The following is a 13,637-nucleotide window of genomic DNA, read 5'->3' as shown; positions in this document are numbered from 1 at the left end:
AACCTCAGCAACTTTAAATTCTGGGACCTGCAGTTCTCATATCTTGAAACCGCTGAAGCTGAGAAACACTGCTCTAGACATTACTGAATTGCAAGTTCTACCTCTCAGCATGGCCAGTGGCGAGAAATGTTAGAAGTCCTACTTCAGCAATATCTGGAGGGCCACGGATTCTCCACCTTACTTTTATAGTTCAAAAGTATATATACATCTTCACAAAACAGCCCTGTCCAGTAAGCTAGTAACAAACTCTTGCACTGACGCCTGGAGCCTCAACAGGGAAAGTATTGTATTCCTTGAGAAAATTGACATCTGAAACCCAGGCTTCCCATCTTACTGCGTCAGCTTCGGAATAACCAACACCAACCCAATTACTTACACATAGAGGCAATCATATTGGCTGTGGCTCGCTGGTCTTCAGGGAACCATAGGGCAGCTAGTTTGGTTGGTGCAAAGATAATGAGTGGCTGGGCCCCAGCACAGAGGCACTGTCCTACAAGAAGGTAGACGTAGTTTAGGGAGCCTAAGCTCAGACTATCAATAACACTGAACACACGAATGATGCTGCCCACCATATTGAGCCAGGCGCAGAGTAGCACCTACAAGAGAAAAAGCCACACAGCCAGGGTTAACATGAATCAGCCTTCCATGACCTGATGCTATCCATGACCATAAGACTGAGTAACAATGCTAAAAATGCCCTCCTATATTACATTCCTAACTGTTTAACTAAGTACCATATTTTTGGAGTATAAGACACACCTTAGTTTTTGGGGATGAAAATAGGGAAAAGAATCTGCTTACCAGGTATTCGTCTGGCTAGCATCCTTAGTCTGTTTCAGCACATTATTTTATCCCCTGGTTGAGGGCTTAAAAACATTTTATTCTGAGAGAGTAACAATGAAAGAGTTTGCAAGCCAGTAAGAGCTGGGAACATCATTAGCACCTGGAAAGAAACAGTCAGAGCAAGTAGAGCAATGGCAAAAACCCTGAAAAGACTTAGGACTTGGAAAACAGTCTTCTTTGCAGAGAGTAACAATGAAAGAGCTTGCAAGCTGGTAAGAGCCGGGAACATCGTTGACACCTGGTTAGGGCTGGAAAGAAACTTACTCAGAGCAAGTTAGAGTAATGTAAAAAAAAATCTGTAAAGACTTAGGGCTTGGAAAACATTCTTTGCAGAGAGAAACAATGAAAGAGCCTGCAAGATAAGAGTTGGGAAGATCATTAGCAGCTAGTTAGGGCTGAATTTTTTTTAATTATCAGCCTCTTTTAGGGAGGAAAAAGGTGCATGTTATACAACGAAAAATACGGTACTTAGTAGAAGGCTGCCTAACCTTTGTACGGTATTAAATAGCATGAGGCTGCTAGCCCATGGTGGAGCAGAGAATCTCGAAGTTGGGCAGGGATATTCTGTGGCTCAAGTCTCACCAAGCATAATTTCAGTAGGTGGTGCAAATCAAACAAGTGGCATGCTGACAAACTGTATAATAACCAGCTCATCTAGCTCTGCTGCCAAACAACTGACCGGGATCTTTGCAGCTCAACTCTGCTCTCAATTGGCTTGTAAAGTTCCAGAAAAATTTAACAATTGCCTTTTACAGGTCAGTATCAGCCAGCTGCGGCACACCACTGTATGTCAAGCATTCAAGGAATGACATCCCTCTCACAGAATTACATGAAAGTTGGGGAGGTGCTGGACGCTGTCCATGGTCCTAAAACGTCAAGACACTCTTAGCTCATTCTCAATAGACATATTTTTTATATTGGTGAAAAAGAGACCATACGAATTCAGAACTCCTTGCTCAACTGAAACTGGATCAATTCCATTTGCATTTGGGTAAATGAACCGAAAAGTATAGCATTAGCTGCAAATAGGCTCTGCCCACAAATGTACAATTCATAGTGGATGGGACTAAGAACAGCCATCAAGGCATCTCCAAGTAAAGTTATATGTTGACTATCAAAGATCAGTTTCAAAATCAAATGGGAAGGCTCCAGCTCCGAACCCATGGGCAGAAAAGAAATGGCAGCAAACCCAAAACACAATGTTGCAAGCTGCCCCGAGACTTCGGAGAGAGGCGGCATACAAATCTAATAAATAATAATAATAATAATAATAATAATAATAATAATAATAATAATAATATTTGCACAAAACGTCCTTAAAATCATTTAAAGTGATTGTGCAGCACTGTGTCTTGGTCATGTTGAAAATAACATTTTCGAGCTCCATGGGAAACCCCCCACATCCCTGCCCAATCAACCAAACATACAAATAAATTAATGCACCATTTTAATCCTTTCTTGAGTCTATTGCTCTGGGCCTATCTTGGGATTCTAGTTCCCAGAATGCCTATCCACCCTATGCTGGCTGTGATTATGTGAACAGAAATTCCAACATATATAAAAACCACCAGGTGGGGAAATTACAAACTAGAACCTTGATACTTTAATATCCTAGTATCAAAGTAGCATTATTTAGTTGGATGCTTTTGAGGTGATTCAGGTTTCTCCACTCCACCATTTGCAATGAAAACCCATAACATGTTCCTCTCTTGAGCTAAATCAGGTCTCCAGACTTTAAGACTTGTGGACTTCAACTCCAGAATTCTGGAGTTAAACTGCAATATGTTTGCATGTGAGAGAGACATGTTGCATCAGAAAACTGGGTGGAGGTACTGAGTTAAATTTTATTGTGTTTCTTAATGTGAAGGAAAAGCACATACGATATCTCACTTAACATTGCATCCATCTCTTCCTTCCTTTTATGTCAAATCACATGGTGTGCACAGCTGTCTTTACAATCTGCCACACGTCTCACTGCCCTTCAGCCATGGCTTCCTATTGTGTAGGGACAGCAGTGGAAAATGGAATTATTTGATTTTGGGAGGAAGCTCATTGGCCGGTTCTGATTCTCTAGTGAAATGGACCCCCGCCAATTTTTGGAAAAATCCTGAAAACCCATTCTGAAGATCACGATAGGAATGAAACGACTAGTGCTCATCTCCCTTCTGCTTACAGCGCATCTGAGTCCGATGGTGTCCAGAATCCATATTGCTAGAAGCCCCACAGGAACTGATACCACAAAGTACACAATGGCGAGCCAATTGACCATATCCAGTGTGGTATCGAAGCGTTCAGCTGTTATGTCAGCCACTGGAGCAAACGTCAACCATAGCTAAAGAAAGGAAATGAGAAGAATAAAATGTTGTCAAACATTCAAGTATCCTTGTTTGTGAGTACTATAATTTGGGCACCTTCTAAGCTAGGCGTACTATGATTTCTTACCTCTGGTATATAATAGAATAATATAATATAATAAAATATAATACAACATTTTAATGCACCCTATATCATTTATCATCATCACCAGCCTCTTTTGGATGAATAACCAACAGTTCTGAAGAAAGTGCTGAGGACAGTTGACAACAAAAAAGAAATACAACCCTGACTAAATTATTTAAAGTAACTTTGTATTAAATAGAATGAGACTAATATAACTAATAAGTTGCTTGTAAAATGATATACTGAGTTTAAATGCTCAAATTAAAAGATATTGTAAGGCTCACACACACAAACACATCTATCTATCTATCTATCTATCTACCTACCTACCTACCTACCTACCTACCTACCAACATAATGTATTCCTCAATTGGAAAAGCCTTCTTCTAGTTGCCCTGCAAAGATACTTGGAACAGAGCTTCTCAGTCTCTTTGCTATTTTATAATCTTTGCCTCAGTAATAGCAAAGCTTAATAGCAGTAATACATTTAATAAGGATATTGGTCTATAATTTTTTTCTCTGTGTTAGATCAGCATCTTCTTTTGGTATTAGCGTAATATTCGTTTCTGTCCATGTATTGGTAATTTGGCTTCTTATAAATTAAGATTTCAGAATATACCATAAAACAAGGAGGAGGATTTAACAGATTTGATTACAAACCTGTTGGCTGAAGCATTGGAAATTGAGAAAGAAATAATACAAGAAGAATTAGATCAAACCTACAAATTAAATCCAAGCTATGCAAGAAGGCCTAGGGTGGTCCATGTCAGGTTGGTCAGGTTTGTGAGGTTTGTTGAGTTAAATATATCTAGCTCATTTAACCATTCTTCATGGGATGTAGCCTCAGATCCCTTAACATCTTTGTTGCTTCACAGAAATTGATGGAATTATTTGTTTATTTATTTATTGGATTTATATGCCACCACTCTCTGTGGACTCTCCTTGATTAGATTGACATTAAAGATAAAAGAGAAGGAAGATACACAATATGGAATTTTTAAAATAAATGGTTGGATAATAGAAGTAGAAATTAGAAGCTGGGAAAATATTATTATGTAAGCAATTGACCCGGACAATACACTCTTCATTGTGAGATGAAGTACAGTGTTCCCTCGATTTTTGTGGGTCCAAACTTCACAAAAAGTCTATACCACGGTTTTTCAAAAAATATTATTAACAAAATACTCAGTGGTTTTTTTGCACACCAAGGGTTTTCTGGGGCTGCCCGATGTACAATACTGTGCGTTTTAACTCTCCTCTTCCCCACCTCCACCTCAGCCATCCTGCTTCTTTAAATAAAAGCTGCGTTTCCGCCCCAGCCTTCCGATCCCACCCCTTTAATTCTCGGAGCGTTGGTACGCTCCAATTGAAGCCGAGCCTTACTGCCGCCCGCCGCTGCAGCAAGCGCAGGAAAGCCCCCTGCTTGCCGCCCCGTTGCCCCTATGGGTTCTGGGGGTAAGTAAAACCAGGAATGAAGGAGGGAGGGGGAGGAAGGAAGGAAAGAAAGGGAGCATCTCTACTTCGCAGAAATTCAAATTTCGCGGGCAGTCTCGGAACGCATCCCCCGCGAAAATCAAGGGAACACTGTATTGAAAAGAGTGAGAGACGAACTACTGCAGTACAGAGGAAAGGAAATCACGGTGCAGAAATAGATCCCTGGGAAGATAAGAGACCTAAAGAAAACGATACCAATTCTTAACCACAAAGCTAAATGAAAAAGGAAGAAATGTGAGGTGCCTGGTGCTGGAGGGGATCCTAATGAATGGGAATTCCAGAAGATACAGGCTGGACTCTATCCTTAAGGCAGCAGATTTTTATAGAAGGCATGTAAGTATTCTTGAAGAGAAAACACAAGATGCACAAGGAACAGAGTTTCTTGATGGACCTAGGATAGTTACATTGCCTTGCTAGGCTACCATTGATTTGGTTGCCTTCCACGTAATTGGTTATTCCCGTGATGGCAAACTTATAGCACTCAAGCCACAGGTGGCACCTGGAGCCAAATCTGAGGACATGCGAGGCACTGACCTATGTCAACTCCAGCACACACTTGTGTATTGGCCAGCTGATTTTCAGCCTTCTGAATGGCAGGGGAAAAGTCATTTTTAACTTCTCCAGGCTTCAGGAAAGACTCCTGAAGCCTGGAGAAGGTGAAAAACGGCTCAACGGCCCAACTGGAAGTTCATTTCCAGACTACCCTTGGGTCCTTTTTTTGCCATCTACAGGCTCTGGAGGCTTAAGCCTGGGGAAGGCAAAAACAACTTGCCCACTGCCTTCCGAAAGGCTGAAAATCAGCTGAAATTCGTTTTTCACCATCCACAGGCTCCAGAAGCTTCAGTGAGCCCTGTGTGCATGCGTAGGGGGAGGGCATTTCATTATGGGTGTGGGCACACATATGCGTGCTCTCGCACACACGCACTCCCTTTTGGCACCTAAGCAAAAGAACCTAAGGTTCTTTATCACCAGGTTATTCCTTTCATGAAGTTAGTAATTTAGTGCTGTAAGTCAAATTGCATATAACTTTAATAAACAATAATTTATTTATTTATTTTATTTTATTTTTTTAATGCTGCCCTTCTCCTTAGAGTCAGGGTGGCTTACAACATGTTAGCAATAGCACTTTTTAAAACAGAGCTAGGCTATTGCCCCCACAATCCGGGTCCTCATTTTACCCACCTCGGAAGGATGGAAGGCTGAGTCAATCTTGAGCCAGTGATGAGATTTGAACCGCTGACCTTCAGATCTACAAGTCAGCTTCAGTGGCCTACAGTACTGCACTCTACCCACTGCACCACCTCAGCTCTCTGTATGTATGTATGTATGTATGTATGTATGTATGTATGTATGTATGTATGTATTTATTATAGTAATAGGCCGCTCTTTCCAGACTCTGGGCGGCATACAGCATAATAAATGCAGTGTAATTATTCTCCACATGATATCAGACTGAAAGAAAAGCTTCAGCATTTATAATTTTTTCATATCTGATTTAAGAGGTATAAAAAAATCCAAGCTCAACATCTGCATTTGTCTGAATCACTAGAAGACCTTTAAAGTCCCTTCAAGCTCTCTTGTTATTATTATTATTATTATTATTATTATTATCAAAAACCAGCAATGATGTGTCCACCAGCACCGTGGCTTCTGGCCTTCCAAGGACAATCTACAAGACCTTCTTAGACACAAGCCTTACATCCACAACATTCTCCATCATCAAGCTCAAGTAGCTCTGAACTGAAACTGCTAAATGAAGTTAATGAAGTTTAAAATGGGTCAGGCAAAGTGACAGGACCAGCTGAGCGAATTGTGACTCAACTACCGTAATTCCCAAATCAACTATGCAGCACTTGAAACTGGGGAAACAGTTTGCAAAGAGGAAATGCTGTATTTAACAGGTGATTTTCCTTCCTTCCTTCCTTCCTTCCTTCCTTCCTTCCTTCCTTCCTTCCTTCCTTCCATTCTTTCTAGCTTTCCCCCACCACAAGTGCAGGGGTTTGCTCTTTTTTGGGGGGAAGGGGGGATCCACCAAGTATTAATCTATTGGTTGCAATAAGAAATGACTGCTTCGCTCAGCCTGATGTTATGGACTGAAAAAGGGATCGGCCCCAAATCATCCATCTGTTTTTTCAGTCCTAAGGTAGGATTGGAACTCATATCATCCTGATTTCTAGCTTGGTGCCTTTACCTCTAGACTGAAATGACTTTCTCATTCTCTAAAGCCAATTCAGTCCTAGGCTGCATTAACAGAGGGGTAGCATCAAGATCACATGAAGTATTAGTACTGCTTTATAATGCCTTGGTAAGACCACACTTTGGATCTCCACAATATAAAAAAAGATATTGAGACTCTAGGAAGAAGGCAGAGAAGAACAATAGGGGACTGGAGACTAAAACATACAAAGAACTGTTGCATGTTTTGGATATGTCTAATCTAGTGAAAAGAAGGACTAGGTATATTTGAGAGCTGCCATAAAGAAGAGGGCACAAACCTATTCCGAAAAGCACTTGAAGGAAGGACAAGAAGCAGTGAATGGAAACAAATCAAGGAGAGAACCAACCTAGAATTAAGGAGAAATTTCCTGACAATAAGGACAATTAACCAATAGAATGGGTTGCTTACAATAGTTGTAGATGCTCTGTTACTGGAGAGATTTGACAGTCATTTATCCAGAAGGGAAGACCTCCAAGGTCCCTTCCAATTCTGTTATTCTGTACAATTTTATTGTATTGTATTGTATTACATTTTAATACATAATTTTATTATGTTATGTTTTTATTTTATATTTTATTGATTTAATTTAATTATATTTAATTATATTTAATTTAATTTAATTATATTTATATAATTGCACATCTTATAACCGATTTTGCTCTGTTCCCAATCAAGAGGTGAAATTTGGTGACCTATATGGTAATTCACAAAAATAAATAACAGGTAAAGTGCTTAGGATATTCTCGTTTGCCTAGCAAAAAAATCCGATAAAATCAGTGCAGCTTTCTTTGAATTAATAATAGGTTTCCATTATCCTACAACTCTTGACCACTAATTTGTGGAAGAATGTTCTAAAGGAAACTGGGCAGACTAGATTTACTACTAGTAGTGTTTTGTGAGTAGCAGGGGAAAACTGATGTGCTTGGAATACATTAGTAAAACTTTGGACTAGCAGGATTTAATGTACCTCTGATACTGCAATTGGTATCTACAGAAACTTTTAAAAACAATTAAAGAGAAGGATGGGAAGGACAAACCCACTTCTACCAGACTACTGAAAGTGTGGCTAGCGAATTCTACACAAAAACCTCCAAAGATTTTTAAAATACACAGGATTTACATAAAGGTTACTACAAAAGAGACACTGAAACTCTAGAGAAAGTGCAGAAGAGAGCAACCAGAATGATAAAGGGACTAGAAGCTGAAACATACGATGAAAGGTTGTCGGAACTGGGCATGGATAGTCGAGCAAAGAGGAGGTCCAGGGGGGGACATGAGAGCAGCCTTAAAATACTTGATGGGCTGCCACAGAGTGGATGGGGTCACATTGTTTTCCAAAGCACCAGAGGGCCAGACAAGGAGCAACAGATGGAAGTTGATTAAAGAGAGATTTAACCTGGAAATAAGGAAGAACTTTCTGACAGTGATCAGAGGTGGTGAATGCTCCAACCCTAGAGACTTTCAAGAAAAGATTGGACTGCTATTGGACTGGGGTGATGTAGCGTCTCTTGCACTAGCGGGGGGTTGGACTAGAAGGTGCCTTTGAATGAATGAACGAACGAACGAATGAATGAATAGCTTTCTAAAATGAGTGGATGGAATCCATATTGCTAGGTCTTTAGTATTAAAAGAAAAAAATGTTGCAGAACTATTTCTCTATGGTCTACAACTGTGTCCCCTGTGTTTTCTATGTTCTGTAATGAAGGGTTAGTTTCTGCAGTTTTGAACCCCGTCAGAAAAGGCATGCATGTCTACTGTCAGCCCTGGAGGCCATCTTTTCTTTTGGATCTTCAGGATTGCCACACTTAGTGCTGTGGGAAAGTGGGAGACGGGTTGCATGCAGTTGGTAGAGTTATTTAGCCACAACAACATTATTTTCTCTGAGAGTCAAGGTCACTCTACCCTGCAACTGGAGCGGTATGGCTGGAAGGCATCTCCAGTTGGGATGGAGCATTGATTGGACCATGTGATGGACATGTGGGTGCAGGGGAAGGGGCTTTGAATTTATTTTAGGTGGAAAAAGCCCGGAAGCTTCCTGATTCAGGTTTTCCCAGATGTGTTGATATGACATCTCTAATAAAATGGATCTTTGAGGGATTGCTTGCCCCAGAGTCTTACTTGGTTGGGGGTATTACTTGGAATCCTCACATCTATCTTTTCTCTTTCCCAAAAGAAAGTTAGAAAAACATAGAAAAAAGTAGAATCAGTGGATGAGTTCACAGGTGATAGCAGACTCAGAAAATAATTTCAGAAGAGCTTCTGCTACTTTCATCACTTGATGAAAGCAACCAGAACCACACATGTAGAATTTAAACTGACAAGTTTCCTGCCTATAACACAGAAATCTGCCCAAACAGCTTGCTCTCCTCGATATATCTATTTCATGGAGCTCAGCCGGGGAGGGAGGGGGCAGGAGAGTGAGTCCTGTGGATCTCTTGTGGCCATGAAATGATTCAAGGCTAATTCCCCATTTCAGTCCTCCTCCTTGACCGGCTGGGCGTTTCCCGATATCTGCACTTCTTTTGAGATGTTAATTGTAGAAATAGGGAGAGAGGCAACTTCTCTGTGTGCATTAATTATGGCATTTAATTAGTTTCATTGAAGAGTGGCGGTCTAAGAGATGTGAAGTCGCTAGAACAAACGTCAGGGATATGCCACCACACCCTACTTACAAATACCCCTAGAGCAGTGGTTCCCAAACTTTTTTTGGCCATGGTCCACCTAACCAGATTATCTCAGGGACCGCCTTCTGCGACACGAATCCCAGCGACCAGTTAGGTCCCACAGAGTCAACTAAACAATGCCGCTTGGCGGGACCCAGGGGAAGAGCCTTCTCTGTGGCGGCCCCGGCCCTCTGGAACCAACTCCCCCCAGAGATTAGAATTGCCCCCACCCTCTTTGACGTTCGTAAGCTACTTAAAACCCACCTCTGCCGCCAGGCATGGGGGAGTTAAGATTCCTTTCCCCCCTAGGCCTTTACAATTTTATGCATGGTATGTTTGTATCTATGTTTGGTTTTTTATATTAAGGGGTTTTTAATTCGTTTTTAGTATTGGATTATTATTGTACACTGTTTTATGATTGCTGTTAGCCGCCCCGAGTCTTCGGAGAGGGACGGCATATAAATCGAATCAATCAATCAATCAATCAATCAATAAGCATCTTTAAAATCCTGATCCTTCCCCCCTCTAGAGACATATAATTCTTACTATTCAAAAAGTGAACTCCTACTCACACGGAGGAAGCCTGAAAGGCAATTAACTTGGTTTAAACAAGGTTCCAATTGCCGCCCATTAAAAAATAAAACTGCCCCCATGTGGGGCATGGGCCTCACATTGGGAACCACTGCTCTAGAGCACTGAACCACTTGCTGTTAGAATGAGACTAGCAAAACATGTGGATCTGAGCCATTAAGGTACACCTTATGTTATATATGCTGCTTCATGACTGCAATAAAAATTTGACCTAAATCTTACCTATGGCAATTTCAAAATACATGTCTACCTGTAATGTGAAGTCAGAATAACCTTGACAAACAAGAGGAAGAGACACAGCCACCTTAGATAAAATAAATCCGAGTTTGGGGCAGAAATATAATTTGATGAAATGTCTCAGACACAAACACCTTAGTTCTTTTGAAGATTAAAAAAAACCTGTACAGCTACAGAGCACTGCACACCAAGACAACTAGACACAAGAACAGTTTTTTCATAAACGGCATCACTTTACTAAACAAATAATTCCCTCAACACTGTCAGACATTTTACTAAATCTGCACTTCTATTTTACTAGTTTTTCTCATCATTCCTATCATTATTATCATCATCATCATTATTATTAATTAGATTTGTATGCCACCCCTCTTTGCAGAAAAGGAAAAGAAACCATCCTTTTCCTCCCACTTAGGACTGTATAACTGTAACTTGTTGCTTGTATCCTAAGATTTTTATTAATATTGATTGTTTCTTCATTGCTTATTTGACCTCTATGACAATTATTAAGTGTTGTACCACATGATTCTTGACAAATGTATCTTTTTCTTTTATGTACGCTGAGAGCCTATGCACCAAGACAAATTCCTTGTGTGTCCAATCACACTTGGCCAATAAAATTCTATTCGAATAAAATATGGTACAACCAGACTTACAAGATTCTGTTATTATAACCTTATAATAAGCCACTATTAACATTCATAGCATCCTAGTCTGGTCTAGGCTGAAGGGCTGCTGTTAGAGAATGATCCTTCAGTAAGAGAGAAATCTCCATTTTTTTTCATCCCAGCCAGGATGTTAAAATGTTCCTCTTTCCATTACAATGAATCGAGAGAAAGCTGAAATGCTGTGTAGCATGTTTATGGGAGAGAAACCTTTCCATCTCACTAGTCATAAACTATGTTAATATATTTTATTTTGCTTCTATATAGCAATGGAGATCTGTAAGCTTCCAGGAATTGTAACTCCAACATTCCTCACCATTGGCTGTGCTAGTTCACACTGCTAAGAGCTATGGTTAAGCAACATATGAAAAAGCTCCAAGTTCTCTTGAACATGTCATTAACAATTCAGTCAAATGCTCATATTTGTACGTGAAAACAAATTTTACAAAGCAAGTTGCGGGTGTTCAGCAGCTATTGATCCTGGCAGCTGACTGATACCTTGGCAGAAAGGAAAAGGAGAAGGTAAGTTGTAGAGCAGTAGTAGTATAAAACAATGTAGCAGCTTCCATATTCTTTCCTGCTAGAAATAGGATGCAGACATGGAAAAACATCTCTAGAAAGCAGAAAAGGAATCCCTCCATGAATGCCTGTAACCATTGTCATGATCAAGGCTAGTGGTGGGAACTCCGAAATATCAGAAGACGTGTATTAGTACTATGTACATAACTAGTTGGGTTTCACAATATATAAAACAAACTAACAATGTATGCTTACACGTAATAGAACACTATTGCTTTAAAAGCTAGTGTTGCAGTTAACCATAAGAGGGAGCCAGAAGTGTGTCTGTCTGTCTGTCTCTCTCTATCTCTCTGATTATTCTCTGCTAGTTTGCCCTTGTGACTATGCTGTATTTGTAAGCTTATAGTGTATGTATTGAGAGCTATTGACTGATGTAATTGTGTATGACTAGGATTGTTCCTGACTAAGATACTGTATCTGCCAAAGTAAATATTTTATATACTGACTGTATCTGGACTATCAGCTGTATATCTACCACCTCCATGTTTCCTCTGTGTATGTGTATCTTTGACTACTCATTCTGCACACATTAGTTATGGGCCCAGTGTGAGGTTCTTAGTGTGAGGTTTCCAGTGTGAGGTTTTTTACTGTGGATATTTCCAGTATGATATTCCCAGTGAGATATTGCTTATGAGTAGTGTGAATATTCAGTTTGTACATTCAGACAGTTAAATTTAAAAGTTAACGAGCCGAGATGGCGTAGTGGGTAGAGTGCAGTACTGCAGGTCATGAAAGTTGACTGCTAGATCTGCAGGTCAGCGGTTCAAATCTCATCATTGGCTCAAGGTTGACTCAGCCTTCCATCCTTCCAAGGTGGGTGAAATGAGGACCCGGATTGTGGGGGCAATATGTTGGCTCTGTTAAAAAGTGTTATTGCTAACACGTTGTAAGCCGCCCTGAGTCTAAGGAGAAGCACGGCATTAAAATCAAATCAAATCAAATCAAGTTGTATTGTATAAATAATGGCTGAACTACAGTCAAGTAAATTATTCACCATAACCCAGCTGGATGGAACAAATTATGTTTCCTGGTCTACAAAATGTAGTATGTCGTTGCGCTGTGAAGAACTCTGGAATGTGGTAATTAACCCACCAGATATAACTGCCTTGAATCCTGACAATGATGAAAAGGCGAAGAAAATAGCTGACTTTAAACAGGACAATGAAAAAACGTTTAGCTTAATTGGCCTGACACTGAATGATGAACAGCTGGTTCATATCTGTGGTGAGATATCGGTTGCTAGGTGTTGGGACATTTTGAAAAAGATATATGTTTGGGTTAGTGTGGGAGCACACATTCATCTTATAGGGAAACTGTTTAGAACCCATTTGCTGAAAGGTGGTGATATGTTAGCTCACTTGTCTTTGATGAAGAAGATTTTACAAGAGCTACCGGAAAAAGAACTGATATTTTCAGATTTGCATCAGGTTTACATAATTCTTTCTTCGTTGGATGAGAGTTATGATGATTATGTGTCTTCACTGGAAGTTTTAACCAGAGATGAACTTGGCATAATGGGAACTGTTGGAGAGGTCAAGGAGAAGGCAGAACAGACAACAGATGAGAGGGAAGCCACCAGAAAAAAAGGAAAAAAACTTCTTCAAATATTTATTTTATAAGAAAATGTTATTCCTGTGGGGCTAAAGGCCATATAGCAAAATTTTGTAGAAGGAGTAGTAAACAGAATGTAGGTAATATACAGTCAGCATATAATAATCGTGGTTTAGCTATGAAAAAGGAAACTAAAAGTGTTAACCATGGTTTGTGGGTTGTTGACAGTGGTGCAAAACAATGTATTTCCAATCATAGAAAAAACTTTTTAAGAATGACCAAAAGTAACCAGCGTGTACTATTACTAGCTAATGGCTTGGAAATGAAAGCAGCTGGAGAAGGTAAAGCAAAGTGTTC

General features: G+C 40.0%; 1 protein-coding gene across 1 annotated transcript in view; it reads right to left on the bottom strand.

The window, feature by feature from the left end:
- The window catches only part of SLC49A3 (solute carrier family 49 member 3), a 31,813-nt gene that overhangs the window by 13,169 nt on the left and 5,007 nt on the right, over positions 1 to 13,637 (bottom strand). Inside the window, exons 2-3 of the mRNA XM_070742299.1 lie at positions 3,017 to 3,175; positions 377 to 596 (exon numbers count right to left, since the gene is read on the bottom strand). Coding sequence (XP_070598400.1) covers positions 377 to 596; positions 3,017 to 3,175 — 379 coding nt within the window. The remainder of the gene's footprint in view (positions 1 to 376; positions 597 to 3,016; positions 3,176 to 13,637) is intronic.

This window comes from Erythrolamprus reginae, chromosome 2 (assembly GCF_031021105.1).
Source record: "Erythrolamprus reginae isolate rEryReg1 chromosome 2, rEryReg1.hap1, whole genome shotgun sequence".
Classification (NCBI taxonomy): Eukaryota; Metazoa; Chordata; class Lepidosauria; order Squamata; family Dipsadidae; genus Erythrolamprus; species Erythrolamprus reginae.
Note: the sequence above shows the minus strand (reverse complement) of the source record. Positions and strands in the feature narration are given on the sequence as shown.